Consider the following 23,914-nt stretch of genomic DNA (forward strand, 5'->3'; position numbering starts at 1 on the left):
CTAATACATCTGCTGAGGAAAGTATCATTATTTTTTATCATATTATCTTTTTTAACCTTTTCCTGTAGACCTCTAGTACTAGTCGCTGTCAGAGCATGCAGGGTTATTGTCGACCTTTGGATTGACCCAATCTAACTTTTTATGTATTTAAAGTGTACATTTTATTACATAAAATCATCACTATTTATCATTTTAAGTGGTTTTAATGTTTTCCACGTGTGTTAAGATTGCTGCTAATTATCACTGGAACTTGACTTTTATAAACATAATTGTGGGAAATATTTCCCACGTATTCTCAATTAGTAACATAATACATGGGAAATTTGAAAAAAGTGGCTTTGAAATTTAAAGCTTCAACTTTTTTTAAATGATTCCCAAATATCAGTTGAAATCCTAGGTACTGATAGTCCTTTCTAACATTACTAAAATTATGTCCTTTTTTTCTTTGAGGCAATAGCTTTTTTGATCTCAGAGAAATAGATAAATATTTTTTGCGAATAAATCAGTCCTTCTTGTCACTCTCCTCCCAGCTTTAAAATAGGACTTCTCTGAAATTTTGGGAGCGTATTGTTTCTATTATACTTCATAATAGGTGAAAACAAGCAATGTGTTACCCATAGTGTCTGTACATTGTATTAAAACAAGTGTTTTCCCTTGGGTTTTCGTTACTTGGTTGACCACATGTGAATATAATACCTGTCAATGCACTTAGTGTGAAAAAGAGTTATAGAAACTGACAAAACTAGTTATAGATTAAACTATACTTGTGTGAAATACTGAGTTTGTTTCTTTCTATGTCCATTCAATGTTTGTTTTCATGTTAAAAACAATCAGACCTAGTTTGGATCTTCTTTTCCCCTATCGGCAGAGGCTTCAGTACTTAACCCCCCAACCTAAGAAACTGAGCTGTTGTAAGAGGAGTATTTCAGAAGGACTCACTTTTTTTTTTTTTTTTTTTTGTTACAAATTTTTGATGTGTGTGCTAGGTGCATGTAAATACTGATTAACATGTATGATCTAATGCTGTACACACCTGCCTTCCTTACAGGCAGGTGATACGTTACTGGGTGGCTCCTGAAGGCCTGTTGTTAGAACAGTCAGGTGTACTTTTTCAGTTGCATCTCATTTAAGTTGAGATCTAGTCATCCACCACCTGCTTTTCATTGCCCTGTTCTCCTACCAGAGGTTACGACTTCTTAAGTTTGCTAGGAGAGACATATGAATAGTGACTCCCTATTTATTTCTATCAAACTCATTATTTTTTAGGATGCATTTTGAAACAGATGTTGTATCAAAACTGATTTAGTTAGGGGACAGTTGTACTCATTCAGTTCTGGAAATGGTAATCTCTGGTAGAAGTAAGTGGAGGCAGAATGGACAAGGACAAACAAATGGGGAAATAGCTTCCTTCGCAGGTTAAATTTTAGTCTGAGAAGCCTTTCTGCTGACAAACACCTCCACCAGGAATCAGTGGTACATTTCACAAATTGTTCTTTCTTGTCACTAGCTTTGCAGTGTTCAACTATGTTCATATTTAACATACTTTTATAAATTAGTTGTTGCTCCTATTCCTTTTGTGTCCATTTTTCTTTTTATTTAGGCACAAATTCTCATTATTATATACTCAGTTTGATGCCAGATGAATACAATTTTTTCCCTTGGACATTAAAAAATAAATTATATTCCTTTGTTTTCCAGCTGGTAATTCCTTGAGGCTTTTGATGATCTGTTTCCATTTTGAAATACTTTGCATTCTCCATCCATTTGATTCTGCTTTTTCAGCAGTAAGATTTTGAGCATCACTTGTTCACTTGAAAGGCTCATTTGTAGTTTTGTAGATAAAGCATTGATTATTTTGTTGAGCTTTTGTCTACTTTATGTTGACTAAATATGCTATCACTTAATAGAAGGATTTTGTCCAAAGGGTGTCACTTCTGTAATATGCCTTTTTCAGAAGTGAATCAATTTTTTCTTACGTTATTTCTGAAAAAACTTTCATTCAGTTCTGACACTTTCCTGGATTTCCTTTGTTTCAAAGACAAATTAGTTAAAATGTAAAGTTAAAAAGTACTTCTTTGAAGCACTTGGAAAATGTAACATTTCAACCACTTAAGCAAATTTAACAATATCAAGAAATTTGGCTTTGTAGTTGTTGTGGGTTTTTGTTGTTTTGTTTTTTTTTTTTTCAAATAAAAATACTTTCGCTTTATGTATTTGCCTTAAAGTCTGAGCATCTGTAATCAATGTATCTTTAATCTGTTAAATTATCTTGGCATAAAGATTTAACATCTGCAAATATTTTTATATTGCAACGTGGACTGCAGATGTTTGGTTTTCTGTTGCCTCCTGCTTCCCACTTAAGTAGCTGCATGCTGCGGTAGGTAACATCTTCATGAGAGGGAGGGAAGGAAGTAAATTTTAGAGCAGGTGAGACCTTGTCTCTTGGTATAAAAAGGAATCGGAGGCTTTGTGAAATAATTGCAAAGTTGGGAAACGTGGAACAATTTCCTGCGTGGGACCTGCCCTCACTTCCCTGTTCTGTTTTTGTGAGAGGGAAGTCGGCCCAGCCCTGCAGCTGTTGTACAATAAACTCAAGAAATATGTTACTGGATGCATCATATGCTTGAGAATTGCTGCTCCCTTCAACTTTACGAAGTTGAATGTGCACATTCAATGAATGAAGGTAATGTGCACTTTACCTTTACCTTACTGAACAAACGTGGTGGTTTTTCTTGTTCACCTTACCAGAATTTTGTAAATTGTATTTTCCATGCTGTCTGATGGATGAATTTATTTCATGTTACGGAGTTCACATCAAAAGATACGGAGGGTGGTGTCTTTAATTTTTATTGCACTTAATTTTCTAGTCACGACAAGCATATGCAGAAACACATAAAATCAGGTGGTAGATTACTAAGCTCCTTAGCTGTCCACAAATGCATCAGTAGCTTGCCAATACATCACTTGGTAATCTTGTGTTATACTTTATTTTAATACTAATGAGCCAAACTTTATAGTATGTAGAGCATATATGTGAAAACCTGTGAAAATTATTTAACAAGTTAAAGGTCTGAAAAAGGCTCTTTTAAAAAGTCGTTTTATTACTGGCTGTAACTTCTTCAGAACCTGTGATAGTTAGAAATAGCTAAATTTGAAATTCTATTTAGTTTATGAGGAAGTATTGAAGAAGCTGATCGTGAACTAGGTACTTCTCTGATCTTCAGTGCAGAAATCAAAAGAAATAGTGACATTGTTAGGGTTAGCAGTTCTCAATACTTAACATGATGATACCTATTACTGTAGTATCTGATCATTACAAAATGAATGATTCAGACGTGCAGAGCTTTTTGTACAGTGTGCATAGTAGTTCCTTTGTCTTTCCACGTGGGTAAGAAACTAAATCCCAGCACTGACTTTCTAGAACCACAGAGGACATCCTAAATTCCAGTTTAGTACAGCAGTGACAAGGTCATTCTTCCCGTCATGAATCACTTTCATTATACCAAACTTTTATGGTTGATAGCTTAAGGTGAGAGCTAGGTAAGGTAGCTCTAATCTTTATCTGCACCCGCTTGCCAAAGATCAGGTGTTACACAATAACGTGTTATCCTGTGGTACTCTATTGCTGTGTCCAAGCCCTAGGAAATGTCTTTAAAATTTACTATTAAGAATTAATTGTATTTATATAGGTTGTGAATAAGTTCAGCTATCCCGTTAATATAGCGCCTCACCCTCCCCAACCCAAAGTGTCATAAATGCAGGTTGCTGCAGAGATTAGTATTTCTTCATGGCTTGCTAGCTATGATTTAAAAAATACCGTAGTTTTTATAAAAAATATTTTACAAAAAAAGGTGAAAGCAGCTTGCTGGAATTTCAAATTATCTCTCTATTATCTTGAACAAATACTGTGCTGCTATTTCTTTTTTTCTGAATCAGTTCTGACACAGGCAGGGGCATGGTATATATCCTTTCAAAACAATGTTGAGATTGCACTGTTACTTGGAGACTTTGCCCTCAGGAAAAACTTGCTTTTTGCAATTGTTTGAGCTCCAGCTTCATGGCTCCTTTCAATATGTAGGCTACAAAACCTCCTACGGAATTGGGACCAGACCAGCATAGATTGACAACCTAAATTAAGCTTAATTCTCTCACGCAATTTAGGCTTCTTTTTCAACATTGTAGCTGATAGAGCAGTTCTCTGAAACCAGTTCAGATGTTTAGATTAAGTAATTACTCTTTAGCCTGACTGTGGGTGATGAACTGAAGGGCTCTGTTTGCACTGAAGCATTCTTATGTTGCCAAAACACATGCAGATCCTTTACCATGCCAGATACTTAAGGTGTTCTTGAAGGAGTTGTCTTGATTAATTTATTTTAATCAGTTGATTTGGGTGGTTCTCTCACAATTATGTGCTTTAACAACAATGTATTAGTCCTTAATTTGAAAGTCTCCATTATACACAGCTCCATCAGATTTGAAACTACTTAGATTTCTTTATATTTTCGTAGGGGTTGAATCATCCACGTGTATTTCTTGTTTTCTTTTTCCTATTATTTCTCACATTTAATACTCTGTCTATCTGCATCTTCTACGAGTCTAACATATTGCCTCGATGATGCATCCTAGTTTCTTGTTGTGTTCTCAGACTACTTCTATCAGAAGTTTGTTCCAAAGGCTTGTTCTCTGCTTGTACCTCTTTGCTTGGCATGGGAACCCCTGAATATGATCTGAACACTCCTATAGCTCATTGATTGAATTTTCAGATACTACTTCTTCCCTTACACTAAAACACCAGAAAATTGAACATTCCTCCCTTTAGGAATTCCTCATACATGGGCTATGCTCCTAAAAAAGCAAGCCAACCACTTGCAAAATATTACTTAGATATAACTTTTATTCAGTTTATAAAAGGGGGAATTTCCTCTGTGCTTTTGGAAAGTCTTGAATGTATTTTAGATTGACTGATTCCTGCTGAATCCACGTATAATTTAGTACAGCTATCTTTTGAGGATAGATCTTCAAGTTAGACTCCTTTATGCAGTTGCTGTTGATCTGCTGCTCCCTTTTTAGTGTTGCAGAGTGATCCCATAGATCTTTGAAAGCAGAAGACTAAAAAGATCTAGATGATGTCAGCTGATGGCTATAAGCCTTCTTTAACAAGACCCACTATTTGTCAAAACTTTTTTCAAAACTCCGATAAATAAAGTAGAATCCCATTTGAGATTTCCAAAGGGCAGCCTGGGTGTTTGCTGGGCATTCACAAAACTGCAGTATACAGCTCAAATACTGTAGAGTTTTCTGCAACATAGCAGTGCTCAGTCTGTGGGTATGAGTTTCTAGTTACTCTTCCACTTGTGCGCATCTTCTGTCTTTTCCCCGTTTTGTGATTCAAGATCCTGTAGTCCCACTTTGCAGCTGGGAATTCCCCAATAACATAGTGAATGACTCAGTATTGAGGATGGTTTGGGGTTACAATTCATCTCCTTGGAGCCATGCAATATTTATAACAAACTACAAGATTTTCAAAATTTGCAGAACCAAGCAGTTCTTATCCAGAAAAGAACAAGAGGTCAAAAGTGGAATTATCTCCCCCCCCCCCCCCCCCCCCCCCCCCCCCGACTTTTGCTTGTTAATTTTTGACCATTCTGAAGAACGGACTTGGATGATAAATTTATTGAGGTTCCTGCTTGTGACTTATTCTGGACCCTTCTCTCTGGTCTGTTCTGCACTATTTCTGAATCAGCTGGTAAGAAATCTTTTTATAATCACCAGTTCCTCTTCTCAGGTGATCTTCTGATTAATGTCATTACGGTAAAACCAATCACTGGTGATGTGTTCTTTTCTAAACACTCTCCTGAAATTCAAAGTTGAAAAACCACCTTGCTTTGAACAGTAACTACAGAGGCACTATTTCTGTGCAACTTGATTGTATGGTGAAAAAAAAATTGTGTCCTTTTTGCCCCCTCCTCTTCTTTTTCTAGGATGAAAACCCCCCAAAAACAAACCCTGGAGATTCTGGAAAAATATATGGCAAAGCTAGGCACGTATCAAACTGTAACTTTATCTGCTTCTTAAAAGAATGAGAAATGCATGTCAGGTGTCACCAAAGCTCCTTTGCTCCTATATAGCCACCAGCAGTGGTGGTGGCATAAATAGCTGTCCTGACTCGTGTTTATGCAGGCTGAGGTATTTGACTACTTGAAAAGTGTGTCTTGCAGTTTGGGGAAACTCTGCATATTGCCTCAAATCATAGTGCTCCTAGACATGCTTGTAAATGAAAGGTAAACTAACTGTGTCATGACAAATACATCTTCTGTGCTATGCACTCACTTAAATGCTTTTTCCCTGTTGCTATTGCTCTCGAAGAGAAAAAGAGTCAGAATATTGAAAATTATTGGAGCTAACGTACAAAAAAAAAAAAGATTATGTCATTTTCTTTGGGGTCAGAAAGATAACAGAGAAGAATAATTTTTTCCTTCTAAAAAGCCTGGAAAAAGTGAAGATAGCCTTTATATACTTTCATAATATAGTTGGCACAGTGTACAGGCCAATGAAAATACATTATTGTACTTAATGGTGTAGATGTTTGAACCTGCACAATTGAATGTACAGCATTTACCAATTTTTAGAAAGAACTTGGAAAGGATGGATTATATTAAAATTTTCCTGTTTATAATAAGACAAGATATTTCACATAAGCTTCTTATTTATTTTATTTTATTTTGTTTTTTCCCCACAAAGTCTTAGCCATGCTTTTGCCACCTGGAGACTGATGATATCTCCTATCAATGATGCCTTTGGAAGCCCTTTTCAGCATCATGACATTTTTGAGTGGTCATCTAGTCTATTTTTTTAACTATTGACATAATCTGAGAGTGGAATAAAATTATTACTGTAACTAAATACCAGAACTTTAAGGGAAGAAGTTACATTGGAAAGAAACAGTGCCTATATGCTTAGCTTGGAGAACTAAATTTTTACAGTGTAGGGCATGCTTCTCTCCCAGTGGAACTGGGAAACATGTTTTAAAATCACCTTTAATTGAAATTCGTTATAAACAAAGCCAGGCTTATAGGGAGAGGTATTGTTTTTCTGTAGAACAATTAATATAACAAATTTCCCAAGCTTTTGGGTACTGCAAAGACCATTCTGATCTGAAGCAGAGACAGCAAACTTCAAGCAAACTACTACTATTACACTGATAGTTTCACCTGTGTTTGCAGCTATCCTTCTGGAAAGTGAAAGCGTGTGTGACAGTTGCAGCTTGCCTCCTTCCTGCCCGCCCCCACAAGCTAGCCAAACTATCATATGTTTCCTTTTCAACTAAGCTTCAATTAATTCTGACCCTACAGCCCGCATCTGTAGAATAATCACAGCAATGGGAAACACTAATATGTGCCTTGGGAGGCTGGCTCTCCAGTCCTGTCTGGTTTAATGATACAGCACATTTGGAATGATGTAACTGAATACAAACTCACCATGCTTATCCCCAGCATCCCATGTATTTTTGTTTAGAATGACTGGTTTTGCGCTTTTTGAAGCGATGCATTTTAAGAAATGAGAGTTCCTGTGTAGGAGCCCCCAGATGGTAAAAATGAGTATAGCAATAAAAAGTACTTGGGTTTAGCTACTCATTGGGGGTTTTGAGATAATAATCCACCATCTAAAATGTGCTTATCCTCAGCCAAGATTTTAACAGGTTAGGAGCAGATGACTTTCCTTGACTGACTTGCCACTTTGCGTTGGTATTCATTCTGTTTACGTTACATGTTTGGTTATCTTTTCCATTTTCAGAATCTGTGAAGTGTTTGATGTATTTGTATAAATAGTTTGATTCCTGAAAATATGTTCTGAATTAGATGCCATTACTGTACAACAATACACTAACGACATTCTGGGTTCATTTAAAGCTCTTTGTTTAATAGCACAGGGAATGTTATTAGACTGTTACAGTAAGTATGTTAACATTAAAAAACAGCTTGTAAAAATGAAGAGGTTTTGAATTCTAGAATTATGGAGGACATAAAATTGGCGCATTTGTTTTTGTCTTCCATTTTTCAGTGAAATGTTTTTCTATTGTTTCTTGACAGAAGTGTTTCCCATCAAATGAACCATTTGGGTTTCAGATTTGACAATCACACTTCTAAGAATAACTTCCAGTGTGAGTTTTGAGATTGAGGTTGAAAACATAAAATTAAAAATTTCTGTTCTTTTTGTTTGCCTTTAAGTTGCAGTACTTAGGAGTCATGAGTTGCTTCTTGCAGCCACGATGACTGGAAACACTTCATTTCCTCTAAAATAAAAGCTAGTGTTTTCATGGAATTGCATGTCTTCAGAATAAAAATAAAAATTCCTTAGAAACTTTTATAACATCAACAAATGCGTTAATACAAACAGTATACTTTTCTCTTCCATTTCCCTCTGTTGCCTGCAATTATTTGTATTGAAATTTAGTCTGTGCAGAGAATTCTTCCTGGAGCAGCCAAAGCTGTATTTAGCTGCTTGGTGTAAATATCATACATAAAGCTGTACCATGTGAAGGCATATAAAATATAAATACAGGTGTAGGGTATACAGTGTATTGTATAATTTCAGAGTGCAAAGCAGCCTGCATGGGAGCTGTTGCTTATATTATGTTAAGGACTCAGGAAAACTAGAAGGTAATGAGACTCAGAGATCTGTGCTTATATTCTCCTACTTCCCTTATTCCTCTTAGTCTGTGACAGTTATGCTTCCTTGTGTCCTGTCCCAAAGGTATTCTAATTCAGTGGCAAAAATGTTGGCTTTGTGATGTTGAAATACCTCCAGGTAGGCTGTCTAGAAGAAAAGTGCTCCAAAACTCAGAGGGATAGATATCTTCCATTGGGAAAACTTGTCTATTGTAAGGAATTACACCTTAGTCATATCTATTTGATTTTCTTTGAAGTACTACAAATGTTTGGCCTGTTTGTAATATTTTTAAGATAATTTTGAACAGTTTCATTATATAGTTTTAAATATGGTTCGTTAGTTTCTTTTTTACAGTTGTTTCAAGATTGGCAGATGAGACAAATATTGCCATTCAAAATAAAATAATTGAACTTTATCTCTGCTTGAAAAACAGGTCTATGCTTTGCATCTGTATCTATCTGTAAAGTTTCTGTAGTCAATAGAAAATGATGCAGGTTAACATGTAGCATTTGATAATTTGAATTTTCTTGATGTATCAAATACTTGTACATAACAACATACTTGTTATGAGTGCTGAACTATGAATAATTTACTGAGTTTCTCTTTATAATATGCAGTGTCTGCTAACTTTGAAGTTCAGTAGTCAACTGAAAAGTTTGCTGGAGCTGACTAATGATTCACCGGAGATTTTTGAGAGATATTTTGTCATCAATTTAAAGCTTGGAGAGGTTTGCTGTTGCAGCCATCTGGTAATTCTTGGTTCTCTGGAGGAAAGAGAAGTCTTTTGATAAAATAGATCAAAGCATTCTGCTCTTTCAGTGACTGATACCTATAAGTAACTTAGAAATTTCTCAAAATTGTTTCACAATGCCTGTCTCATTTGCCAAACTTTTACATTCTAGTCACAATAAAATATTAGTAATTAATTATATTTTAATTATATTTAAATCATTATTTAAATACTTCTGTTCATGGATAATTAACAGATCTAAGTGTTTTGTAAACCCAGAGTTTTCTAATTTACCAAATAAGCTGTCATGAGTAATAAAATAAATGCTAAATCTTGTTCTTCATTTGTGCTAACTGTACAGGTAAGTCTCAAAGACTGTAATTCTGCTATACCATAAGCCTAAGATATAGATGTACCTCATAGACTGTTGGTGATGCGCAACTATAGTGTAAAAATGTATATCATACTATTTCTAGAAGTAGTTCTGTTAGCAATTGGAATTCTGGCGAGGGTTTTGCAGATGTTTGGCAGTGAAGAGCAAATACAGAGAGAGAGAGGAAGGGTGCGCTGCAACATCCACTTGAAACGAGACCAATCTAACACTGGATTGTTCTTACCATTTGAGATTTGTCTGGAATCAGGATGTTGTTTCTATTCCATCAGACATTCCGGATGTGCAATTGCCATGACCACACGTGTGTCCAGTCTTCTTAAAGAGTGAATTTATTGCATCACCAGTGTGGCACAAGCAGCCAAAACAGAGTGGTGAAATTGGCTTTTACCTTGCAAGTTGTTCAGTTAAAGGATGTCTGAGTGAGATTTTGTGCTGTGTTACAGTGGAAGAAAGTGAAAGCATTAGCTTGTAATGCGCCATACCTCTCTGCATCAAAAGAGGCAGTATTCTCTTGCTAGGGGTGAGTTAGTGCACAGCAGAACTAAGGAGATGTGTTTATGCCATTCACTTTTCCTTATATTAGAAGGCCATTATAATGACTGATGTACTGATGAAAGACAATAATTAAACCATGCATGTCACACTGTCTTCAACTAAAGCCTATCAAAGAATTTCAGAAATAGTTGATGGGTATTGGGATGTAGCCTGTATCATCCTAACGACTAAATGTAGTGTTTATTAATTGGTTTGCCTTATCATTTAACCATTCAAAGTATAGCACTGGCTAAATGACATATGTCAATGAATTAGGCAGTAACCACAGGTTCTTCAAACTTGCTGTTCTTTACATTAAGTAGTTTGGAGAGAGGAAAAGACTTCTAAAGAGGCTGAGTTTTTAAGGACTTACATTAAAAATACAAACTAGTTAACTAATACAGTGCTACATTCTCAGCAAATAGAATGATGTGTATTTGGTGAAGGAATAGCTAATTTTTCACATGCTAAAATTTGCTTGAACTCAGATTTAAAAGTGGCATATAGATAGCCGAAGAAAATTGCATGTACTTGTGCTTGTTATTGTTTAAACTTTTCAGTGAGCTATCCAAGATAGGTCTGGTGCTCTTGTTTCTCATTAAGCCCGCAAACAATGGTAAATTTGTAATTCCATACTGCATAATCATCCACAGTTTTATATTCTGCCTGCTGTATCTCTGAATCAGATGCATGTGCTTACCTGATTGTTTACCACCTTGTCTGGTTGACATGTGCTTCCTAGCAGCTACAGTTGAACATTTTTTTTCTTCTTTGTGTTTTTTTTTTTTTTTTTTTCCAGTGTGGGAACTTTGCTGTTTTGGTGGATGTTCATATTTTGCCTCAAGGCTCCAGTAAAGACACCAGCTGGTTTTCAGATCATGAGAAAGAGGTACAACAAATATCAATTCTACTTCAAAAGCATGTGGCTGCAGGGAAAATGTTGGATTGCCTTGAACCGTTCAGATTTTTTCAGTGTTATGAGAATATTGTTAGTTATACCTAACTGTCAATGGTTGCTTTGGGACCCCTAAGTCAACCATATGTGCTTTTTTGGGTCACTAATGACCACTTTCAATTTGTCTTTTAATTTTTAAACTCTGTGTGTGTGTGCATACATGCATGTGTGCATGCTGTTTTGATTCATCTGACTTAACTTTTAATTTTAAAAACATACCTCTCATGAATGTTTGTAAATTATCCTGACTGATATAAAACAGATTGTGACAGGTATCATTATTGCAGAGCTTGTTCATGAAATATCTTTTTATTAAAGAGAAGTGTGAATGATGTTGCATTTAGAGACGGAAAGAAAACATAAGTATTCATGATAAAAATAAAGACTGGGAGTTTCTTTTTATGAGATACAATGGTTCTACTATAGTTTAAGTGTATCATTGGTAGATCCTGAGAGCAGATTAAATTTTGGAAAATCAGTGCATCAGTGACCAGCAAAATTATGAATGTAACTTTCATCAGATTCTGTGTGATTTCTTCTGCAGTCTTGTGATGAGTTACTGGTGGGAGTTTTCCCCTCTTTCAGTCTGTGTGGGAACTTGAGAAGTTCCCTATTGAAAACGAATGCAGGACATGTTTCAAATGCCTGTGGACTTTCCCGCAAGTCTCTGTTACGGTAATTTTCAGCAGATAGCTTTCCTAATAATGGCATAATTAACTTGTCACTGCAGAGCATCCCCGTACATCTCGAAGTCATACGTTTAAAGAGAACGTATTATTATTTAAGAGAAAATTAAAAGAAACAATAAATTAATATCCTGAGGGAGTGAAAGCAGAATATTTAACAGCCTGTGGTTCAACCGATTTGTGCTTTATTAAGTAGAGAAAGAAGAAAATAGGGGAAATCTTTTAGATTTTTTTTCTGACTAAATGAATACTCATTACCAGTTCTATTTATAACCAGTTTTACCATCCCGGTTATCTGACTTTTAAGTGTTTTCAGAATGTATTTTGTAAGACTGCCAAAACAAAAGATATGAATTTCAGGAAATTAGATCATGATTGATTTAATAAAGAGGCATGACAGGGCAGCATTCATTAAATTTCTGTGACCGCACATTTTGAGTGAAGTACAAAGGTTGCATATTTTTGACAACTGAGAAGTGTGATTCCAACAGCTTTACAAACCGCTTCCTGAAAGTCCTATGCAGAATCTTTGTTAAAGTGGGAAGAAAAAGATCAGTAAGGTATTATAGGCAAATTATGTCCTTTTTTTTTTTTTTTTTTTTTTTTTTTTTTACAGGAACCAATACATATTTATCACAAGCAGTTTTCTACATTTTTGTTGTTTCCAAATTTTGGAAAGTACTAATGGTGGTACAGCCCTCTTTGCTTGTCTGCAGATGCTTCTTAGACCCCTTGTAACCCAGACATGATTTCTGCTGATCCCCTGCTTAGCCTGGATGAAAGTCAGTGACTGCTGTTTGTAGCAAATGGAGCCTGGAAGGGTGTTAGGTGGGTGCGTGGGCAGGGGTGCTGCTGCGGAAAAGGGATGCCGTGTAATGGAGCCGCTTGGCAGTGCCTCCGCTGGCAATGCCATCCCAGGCAGAAGGAAGGAGCAGTGCTGGCCTATCAGCTGCCAGTTCCTGCTGGACAATGGGTCGTGTAGAGCAGGCTGGGAGCTAAATGAGTGCCCATAAGCATGAGGCTGGTGTAAGAAAGTACAGTACGTGTGGTTTAGCTGGGCATTGTAAAGACCACATCTTGTATTAGACCCATCTTGGGATTGCTGTGAGATGCAAATTGAGGCATTTGAGAGCTTTTCCCTCTTTCTGACCTTCAAATTTCCCTGCCCTTTCTGTCCTATGCTATTTTCCCCTGGAATAACAAAGTCAAAGTTTTATTTTTGTACATTGAGAAACATTTTTTTAAACCGATTTCTATTGAGGTCATTGCTATGATCTCTCCATATGCGTATAGAAGGTCTCTGTTACAAGTTCTTTTTAACGGTGGAAAGTACACAGACAAGGTTCTCTTGAAGCCTGCTCTTGTTTATGCTTTTTTTAAACATAAGTCTATACAGTTCTTTGTGTAGAACCACTTAAATAATATTTCCATAAGCATAACAACTAAAATATTTTCCATGTAAATTAAGGAAGTGAATGCTAATCTTTATTGTTGCAGAAGGAACCAAATGCACACTATGTTTCCGCTGCTTTCTAGACCTTTTCATTCTAACCTGAATGCATAGTCCTGTGAAGGAATGTGTAACGAGATCACTTTAATGAGTTAAACAGAAGAATAAGTAGATATAGTATTTTATAATTTTACTCTTCAAGCAGAAAGGAAAATGTATTTCTTAGTGTAAGGAGAAAATACTGTTTGTGGTTGACCAATATATGTACATTGCTTTCATTTAGAGCAATACTTAAAAAATTTGTTGCTCTACATACTTTCTAGATTAATCAAAAGTAAATTTCGAGCCAAGATATTTTAGTTTAGATGGTACTAATATAATTTTGTCTATTGTCCAAACACTGTAAAAAGGTAAAACGATATTTTTGTGTGCCACAAAGTATCATTTCTGTGAGCACATAGTTATGCACAATGGAAAATGAGAATACTGAGGGAAAAGTCTCAAATATGTGTGTATGTATTAATCTGAAAACTTATTCTGGTATTCAAGAGATTAATGTTTTGCTTTTACTCCAAGGATTTTTTCTATGGTTATTCTGGCTGAAGGGTTTGTTCTTCTTGAGTTGTACGTGGCTTTTATTGTGCTTTGCTGAAGGAAGTACGAAAGATACGAATGGTTAAGTTTAGGAGCAGAAAAATCAAAATGAACTAGAGAAATTAAGTTGCTGTGACCTAATTAGCTCTGAATCTTCCCCCCAAAATTATACTGAATTGAACCAAAATATCTGTTGTGGCTTATAATAATTCTTGCAGAGAAATAGTGTGGTGGTGACAATTCCTGGGAGTATTTTTACTAATGTTCTACTTAAATACCTACTGTTATGATACATTTTTAACATGTATTTTTTTCCTACTTTGCATAAAAATGAAACTAATTTGCTGTTCAGAAATTAGTATTGTAATATCGTGTATTTCAGTTGTCAAGTGAGAATTTCATAATGTACTTCCTCTCTTGTTTTGTAGCAAAATTGTTTGATCCCTCTCCCCATTCCCATTCATTTCCGAAATTCTGTCTTTCTCACCTGTATGTAATACCTCAGTACTTAATTGCAGATGATGTTTTTACTTTTTATGTGAAAGGCAGTGATTTTTGTATGGATTACTGTTGTGTGTCTGTGGGCATGTATGTAAATTTAGATCTAAATAGGCCAATGATTACTCTTTCAGGAGGTCTGCATGCTACTAGAAGAAGTTGTTGCTTCAAGGGTCAAACACTACTTGGAAGCACCTAAACAACGTGGTCAATGGAAAACAGTGGAACATGGTCCTTTGTTTCTTACCGGTAAAATAAGTTATTTAACTTACCTTATCTGACCATATTTTACAGTATGGTGGAAACTGCTGTTCTTTATTTTTTCTATGAGTAATTTGCCATCAGGAAAGCCAGTAAGCCTGAAATAGTTCGTGTTTGGGTCTGAAACAGCTTCAGCTGTATTATTGAAAAAAATTAAGTGGGTTTTAATTTTCTGTCATTGAAAAATGAACATAACACTTGTACTGTTAATATGAGAACCTATCATTAGAATTAAAAAGAATAAATGTTTTTGTTTAATATTATTTCACTAGCTGTTCTGGTCATCATGGTAGGTTTCACAGTTGATAGGCTTATCTGTGGGTGTTATATCACACAAGCAATTTATTTTGAAATAGTTCTTAGGAAATTATGACTTTTTTTTTATTACCAGCCTGGGGCATGTTATAAACTTGTCACAGAAAAGAAGGGCTGCAATGGCGAAGCTCTGTGTTGGCTATGGTTTCTCACATCTCCTTATATATATGGAAATAGATCTTTACTGAAACATGAATTCTGCAATGAATAAAATTGAATACTTACAATATGCAATCAGTATACTGATACAAATTTTTTAATTCAATGTATATTAAAAATTCTGAACAAATTCTTTGCTTCTCAAAATATTTTCAGTTATTGAAAAGGTATTTTCCTATAGAATTATAGTGATAGTTGCAGCTTTGAATACTAATATCAATATTAATGAGTGTTTTTAATAAAGAAACCAGTATGGTTGCCTTATTATTGCAAGATTTTGGGCATATATGGGAGCCAGATTGTTATGGCATGACAGGAGCATTTTTTTCCATCCACAAGAACACAATACCACATAAGTAAAAAGTACTTCAGGACACTAAAGGATTTTCAAACCCTTTTTTTTCTTGCAAGTTGTAACTGCATTTTATCCCCTTAAAATATTATTAATGTTTATAAAACACATGAACATTCAGATGACTGTACTTTTCTGGTTTTGAGTGAACAAAATAGAATTTTCATATAGTGGAAGCAGAGAGACATTACAGAGGGTGGGATCAGAATTTCTGAGATTTGTTGAGGTTTTTCTGTGTTTTCTTTTACTGAGTGATATTTTTTATTATTTATTTTTTAAAGTTTCCTGCCTCAGTAAAGAGTAGGTTTTCAAAAACAATGATTTTGTAAAATAAAACTCCCAGACATAATAATTGTTTTTATATATGCAACGCTAACTTGTGGGTGCTTGTGAAATTTTAGGGTCTTATATTTTCTTTCATATTATTAACTTTTCAGTAAAAATACTGGTATGCTGTCCCAGGGTTGTGAACTGATCTTCTGCTTGACTCTTCCCCTTGTTTCCTGAAAATGAAAAACTTAAGGATATGCATTTGAGGAGGTCATCAGTAATATCTGTGACAGTTTTAGATTAAAGAATATTTATTTTGGATGAGGCAGAATTACTGTTCCATCAGTTTTCGGCAGTTAATCTCACTGTCATTAACTAACACTAAAGAAATAAAGGAAGAAAACAGTCTGTGATAACGAACATTCATGTTGAACTTAATTTCCAAATCTATCTCTTTCGTCTTCTCTCAGCCTGCTTTGCTCAGGGCTGTAATTTGTAAGAAAGGATTGCTTTGTTCAAGTCCAAGAATCAAGTTTATTCAAGTTGCATTCAAGTCTGTTCTTACCTGAGAAGGAAATAACAGAATAGGTGGGTGGGTGTTCACCGGAGCAACTGGGACCTACCTCTAAGGGACCGACCCTTTTAGGTGAGCCGCAAGTCTAATATTCTTTAGCAGTTATCATCACTCAAATGTGGTTCCAAAACATTTTCTGTTTTGCCTTCCTCTCTAGGATCACAGAAGATGTGTTGGTAGAGTACAAAGATATGTTTTTGTGTGTTTTCCACAAACAGCAGAAGTGCAAGATAGTCTGCCAGTGTTTGGCTGCCAGTGTTTTGTAGTATACAAAGAAATGCGCAAGCTTGGTCTGTGGCTCACTACATACGCATACAGTAGGTCCTGCTGGTGAAATGTTTAAGCTTGCAGCTATTGTTGCATTTGGAGGTTATTAAAAGTTTTGAGCTCGTCAAACCGAATGTGGTTTTGTTTGCTCAAAGTTATGCAAGTCAGTGTCTAGAGTTTCACTGCTGTAAAACCCTCGCTATTGCAAGGAAGAGTGTATCTATGCAAGGAACATTAAGATGCTTATTAGCTGGTTATTTACTACTACAAGTATCCCAGGTCAGCGTTCCACCCCTGTTTGAACTCGTGTCTTTTCAGGTCAATTTTCATTAGTTTGCTCTCCACATTGAAGGATGTATTAAAAATTTATTAGGATCAGAATTATTAGAACAGTATCTGTAAGATTTTAGACGACCTCTAATATCGAAGCATGTTGTATTAGGATTTTCTTCAGAAATAGAAGCCAAGTTACCATACTTTTGAGCAGATCTCATCCTGCTGTCTAGATCTGTTGAGCAGGGAAGACTGTTGTTAAACTGGCTACCGTAACTATTTTGAAGAGAAAATTTTCACCTATCACAGTTTCTTTTTAGTACTAACGTTATGTTATGTTTAATGTTAATATTATTTAACACCACCTTTCAGTTTTGTGGCACCTAATATAAATATCCATGCATGTTACTTGTTAATTTACATTTCTTTTTCATTTAAGTTACACCCACACAGCAGTGTGTGGTGGGTCGCATACCATCTCATTAGGAAATCTGTGGGTGTTACACACAGGAGAAGAAAGAAAGAAAGAATGGAAAAATGAGAGAAAGTAGCCAAGACAAGCAAGTTCTTCCTATTCTTCCTTCTGTCTGAACAATTACCCCACCCCTCCCAAATGGCCAGTATGAACAATTTGCCAAAGTAAGCTTTAATTTAGTCTTTGGACATAGGCTTTGGTATAAACGCTCTATTTTTTATGTTTAATTAATGTCCAAACTTGTTTGATTTTGGTTTATTTTATTCTTTTAAGAGAAAACTAAAATAGGGTAGATTTTCAAAGATTTAATTTTTCCTGCATCCACTTTTCTTGGCCAAAATCATGCAAGAAGGGCATTGATCGGGTATGGTTAGCTTGCATTATTTGAAGTTCAATGAATGTAAGCCATCCAATAGCAAAACCCATGTGTTAGTGAACTTCTCTTATTCATTAAAAAGCTCTACCACTTCACTTTACAAATGTATAATGTTTAAAGTTAGAACTGATGTTTTTATAGATATGCACCACACGTTTTCACTTTGCACCACTTGCACTACTCAATAGCACATACCGGCTTTTGGTGATGATGTCAAGCAGTTAGTGTGTCGTAATGTTCACCTACTTAAACAGGTAGACTTAAGCGAAAAGCAGAGCCTTTTTTTTTTTTTCATGTTTCACAGAAGGTGGCTGGTTTTGATTAAAAGCAATGAGAATTAAGTAACAAGAGGCTATAAAGTGGACTGAGCGGAGGTATTAAATATAAGAGAATGACAAAGGGAGGGCTGTGGAAAACTAAGGAAGGCGGCAAAGTTTACATGGGCACAGAGGAAACAAAAAGGAGGATGCGGAAAGAAAATATGGCTGGCAGAAATGTCCACCTTAGAAATGGAAGGAAGGAAGGTACCTTGTAAACTGACCACCTTCTCCCTCTTGAGGGATGAAAAAGTTAACTATGTTTATCCTACAAGTAATTTTCAGATCTTTTCTCGTTCCTTCCCTAGCATCCTTGTTGTTTTTCTTGGCTTGAGGGTGGAACATTTTTGCTCTGATTTCCGATCTTTTTATTGCACAGTCTCTTCTACAGTGAAAATAATTAGAGAGCATGCTGTCACATGGCAGAAAGAGCTCCCAGCTTGATTTTATCTGCTTTCTCTGGGATTGTGTATATTTTTTTTATATTTTAACCTAGTTTTCTAGAGGAAATGGGGCTTACTGTGATCATGTTTCCTATGTGTGTGTCTGTTTGTCCATCCATCTCTTCCCCCATTTGCTTTTTGCAAATGTGATTGAACTTTATGAACAGGTAGAAGTTTCAGACATTAACTTCTGATAAGCTCTTGAAATGAGAAACTGGAAGAAGTGCAAGCGCTATTATGAATAGTTCAGCCTTTACAAAGATCTGGAGTCAAAGTTCACTTCTTATTTAATACAAAAAAATGCATAAGATGCAATTTTGTAAGAAAATAAATTTCTGCTCTGTTACTTATGAAATTATTGTTTGGCTGCTGTAAGCACACAGAAAATGTACAGTAAATCATGATAGTAAACAGTCCAAACTCTTCTGGCCTTGCGTTTCAATTTGAACATTATGATATTTTTAAGGAAGGCACCCTTTTCAGACTGCCCTCGTTTGCTTTAGGCGTGTTCGCTATTACTGCAGAATGTGAAATGTGTAAGATGTTCATAGGGTATGTTCCACATTACAATCCTGTAGCAGCAAAATTGATTTATTCCCACCCTCCCAGCTGTTAACTCTTACTCCTCTGCTGTGAAACAGTGTTTTGTTTGGTTTTAACTAGAATCATTTCACTGATCTTGCTTAAAGAGCAACTCGACAAAGATTTGATGGGCACAACTGGAGGGAAAGTAAGCTATAGCAGATAAGCTACCACAGGGGACTGAGGAAGACAGTCTTTTAAATTAACTTTGATGTTTGCAGTTGCACGTTGTAATTTCTGTCTCTCAAAAAAATTATATTGCAGCTTCTTTACAATGGACTTATTTATGATTTGTGGCCAAGTCCTGCAGATCTCTGTGAACTTTAAACTTAGATTCATCTGTCTGTGACAACAGAGCCTCATAGCTCCCTGAAGTATGCAGTAACTTATGCAATAACTTATGAAAAATGTTTTGCTTAGTATCTTGTACTTAATATTTCCTGCATTTGCTTTAGATTACTTTTTTCCATTTTTTCACAGCCAGTTAATGGGGAATAAAGGCATCTTTTTTTTTTTTTTTTTTCACTAAAATATTTTTCTTCTAAAAGATCAAGGATATATCTCTGAATATTTTTTCTTTTCTCGGGGTAGAGGATGTTTGGCAAGAACAAAAAACCCCTTACTTATGCACTATTTGAGTACTTTATTTTTAGTGATTTTTTTTTTTTTCTTAGATTACAATACAATAGAATTGGGAAAAACTCCAAGAAGGGCAAGAAAGACGATCCAAGATGAGGAAATGCAATACAGGGAACATACAAAAGACAGGGAACGGTTAAGTGTGCTAGGAGTCTTCAGCCTGGAAAATATATGAATTAGGGAGGATACAACAGAGATCTACAAAATCATTTCTTCTTTCCTTCTCTTCCAATTTGAGAGAAAGTAGGCATCAAATGAAGGTATTGGAAGCACCATTGTATTTAGCAGAACTGTGGAACTCTTTGCCAAAGGATAACGGGTATGATAAAAGCTTACACTGAGCCCACAAACACGTGGGAGAGTAATGCAGGGAGGGCACAGAATTCACAAATCTGCTTTGGTTCAATAAAGGCTGAGAGTGTTTGGAATCTGGGAGGGTGTTGGGGAAATAAACATATACACTTGCTCTTGTATTTAGTCTCCCCTTGTAAGCACTTATAGCAACTTTTATCTGCTATTTACTTGCATTTAGCTATGTGGACCTTTGATCTTAACCAGTATGTCCTTTCTTATTGTCATACTTTCTTGGAAAAAGCCTGCACCATAAACTGAAAACTCAGTAGTGTGTCAGAGAGATTTTCAAAGATTGGCAGAAAAAGTTCTGCAATTTCTAGATTGAAGGACCTACATTTGTTTTCCTATTATTACACTGATCCTTGCAGAGACTTTAGCAATTCCTGTCCCTGTCTTACATGGGACTTTTGCAGCTGCAGCACCAGGTGGGTTGAATGCGCTCTCCTTATTTTACTTCTTCCCTCAGTTGCAGTTCCCATGTGACGTTATTTATGGTCTTGGATAGGAAATGAAATAGTGTATTTATTTTAAAGATGCCCTTAATAAAGTGTTTTACATAGTATTGTATTGTAAAGAAATACCATTTAATTAAAACTACAGGAGAGTTGTTTAATTTGTATTTTTGTGAAAAGAAAGAATTTGGTGTTCATTTTGAAAACAGCCTTGACTTCTTTGATATCTGCCTTAGTTCTGTTTCTTTCTCTTGCTTCCATCTTTTTTCCGTCTTTTGTTTGTCTCTTGTTTCCACATGATTATTTCATTTTATGAAAAGAAAAAAAATATGAAAATTGCTCGTGTGCATGCAAAAAAAGTGTGTTTGCACGCACAAATGTTGACAGCTACAATCTTGTATACATATATAAGCTTGTATACCTATATAAGTCTTTCTATAGCATCTACTTACAGCAAAATTACTACGTATTTCATTTTATGCAAAGACACATATTTATGAAAATTTAAAGTTTATTTCTTGGAGTTTTCATTACATAGGCAAAACTTCAGTTGCCATTAATAATGCATATTTACAAAATGGAATTATGTCTGCTCTTTCAGTTTATAAAAACGAGCTAGAAGTTGATAGGCAATTAATCCCTATAGGTTAAAAATGAAGGTTGGGATACTAGTTCCTGCAGATGTTGCAAGTTAGGCAAGATGAACTCGACCTTTAGTTTCTGATTTGATATTCACTCGAGAATATCAAAGTGATTCTCATCTAGGCCAGGGACCATACAGCTACCTTTTGAAAGAGCCCTTAGCATCTGTTTGTCCCAAGTAGGAATTCAGCATTTTTGAAATCCGTATGGAGTGATTTTGGAAATCTGTCCCTAAGTACTTGGCATTGGTTATTTGACCGCCTGATTCTTTTGTGCAGCATCTGTTCCTCTTGAAGGTACTCTTTCTTGTGTGCTCTGCATAGTTTTTTTAAAGCTTCTGTAGTCATTTGGAAGCAGGAATACAGAGGATGGGATATCACTGTATAGCTTCTATGGACCTGTTTAAGCACTAGGCACAGTTGGAATAAGTAGCAGATTTGGGGGGTTTTGAGTGCTCACTATTTCAGTTGAAATTTTCTGAAGAATGAGTTTGACTTTAAATTTTGTTCTCCCATCTTTTGCAAACATGGCAAATATGATTTCTGCTAGAAGCATTTTATAGATTCTGTGGTCTGCATTTAATGGATGCTCAAATTCCTTGCATTGGAATGTCTAAAATACCAGAGAAGAAATTATTTGGTCAGTATGATAGATCTGACTTTCCTTAGCTGTCTGACCTTTACAAATATGTGTGTGGGATAGCTCAAAAACTGTCCTGCCTGGAACATGCTACAGATAAAGTAGTGAGGGCAGTTTAATATAATACGTATGTTCTGCTAAAGTATAAGCATTTGCCAATAATGCCTGAATCTGGTCATATCTTTTCTGTTTGGCTAAATTTTTAGCGTAGTATGAGTACGCCTTTAGGATTTTATTTTTTCAGCTTGGGTACATATGATTGTACATATCACTTGCTAATATATATAGTCAGCTGCGTTGTTTAGATGCATACCAGGACTACCTCTTGTGTGTTACAAAAAAACACACATACACTGCATTCCTGTTGTGTTTCTTGTCTGTGTGCAGATGATGCCATGTCTGTGTGCAGCTGTGGTGGCTGTGTGTTTGGGACTTCTGAAAAAAAAAAAAACCTCTGAAAATCTTTGTCTCTTACAGGGGCAGAGATTCTATGTCTTTAGTCTTGTTAGACAGTGATAGGAGTCGTGAGATTGCTGGTATGTTTTAGCAGGTACGTCAGCGTTTACATCAGGACTATTGTCAGCATCTTAGGTTTGAGGGCTTGTTGTATAACTGCGTGGGAGGGGGAAAATAGCTTGATTTTAAAAAACAAACAAACAAACAAACAAAAAAAACCCAAACAACAGAAAACCCAAACCAAACCCTACTATGAAAAAACAGATAGTGAAAGTGGATTAAAAGGGAAATATGATTTCTAAGGGGAAAAGAAAGACTATGTATTTTCAAAAAATTAACTAGGTTTGATAGCTTATTTTGCCTTTTTTTCTTAATGAGTTCAACTGTATATTAAAGGAGATGGAAAAAAATAAGGATTTGATTTTTATTTTGAGATGAAATGTCAGGTTCCTTTAAAAAAACAAAACAAACAAACAGTAAGCGCTGTTTATTAAATGCTTCTAAAGAGAGCAATATTGTTTTGATTACAATGTAAGAAAGAAAGAATAGGGATTTGAAATAAAACCTTAAAGAAATATGATTTCCCTAGAAATGTTTAGAGAAATTTACTTAATTGCAACCAGAAGTTTGACCTGGAAGTGTAATGTTTTGACCTTTTAGCTGTCTGGTTTCCTAAATGTGTTGTTTTGCTCTCTCTAAACTGTGAGAAAATCTGTTTTACACATCTTTAACCCTTGCATTCCCTAAAAGTCTCGACATAAAAGTCCCCAAACTATCACCAGCAGTCCAAGAAAAACAAAAATTGTCATTACATTTTAAGAAAAAAAAATGATTATAGATACGTGTTAAACATTGATGTCCTTTCTATTTTTATTATAACTGGAAGTAATTGTGGGTATCATTTCATGGTTAAATATGAATAGGAATTTCTTTTAAACTTTCCGTGTTATCATATTACACAATAATACTTTCCTTTGTTCTTTTGTTCTTAAGTTTCATTATCCTATGACAAAGGTAGAGAGAAAATACAGCTTTTTAAATTGCAAACGTTTTTGTGGGTTTATTTGTGTTTGGAAAACTTTTACAAGGCTTTACAGAAATCTGTCCAGATGGAGATGGAGGGCCAATTCCTGGAAAAAGTTATGCATACTTTCTTTGGCAGAAGTAGTTCAGTGAGAGCAGTTATGTGCATTTGGTTCACTGTTGAAGGTACTAGATATGTTATGTTCATTACACACTGAGTATTTCTATTGACCGCAGAATCACAAGTGAAAGACCTTAAACAAAACTACACCAGCAAAGCTTAGCAGGAGCCAGGCCTTAATTTATTAAAAACGTATAAAAGTAAATAAAAATTTAGTAGGGCAGTAAATAATAAAGACTCTTATTTGAAAAGAGGAGGGGAAAAAAGTCCAGCTCAATCTTGAGTATGCGTTGTGGACGTGGTAACAGAACTTGATGTATTCCATCAACTTCAAACAGATAAGAGCTGTTCTAATGCAGAGTGAATGAATTTATTCAGAGAAAAACATTCTACCTGTGAAATAATCACTGTAT

The 23,914-nt window shown here is 35.5% G+C and overlaps 1 protein-coding gene across 1 annotated transcript in view; it reads left to right on the top strand.

The window, feature by feature from the left end:
• SLX4IP (SLX4 interacting protein) overlaps window positions 1–23,914 on the top strand; it is a 77,314-nt gene that overhangs the window by 26,988 nt on the left and 26,412 nt on the right. The window contains 2 exon segments of the mRNA XM_082481128.1: window positions 11,128–11,217; window positions 14,646–14,760. Coding sequence (XP_082337254.1) covers window positions 11,128–11,217; window positions 14,646–14,760 — 205 coding nt within the window.

This window comes from Vanellus vanellus (genome assembly GCF_965231255.1).
Source record: "Vanellus vanellus genome assembly, chromosome: 3".
Lineage (NCBI taxonomy): Eukaryota > Metazoa > Chordata > Aves > Charadriiformes > Charadriidae > Vanellus > Vanellus vanellus.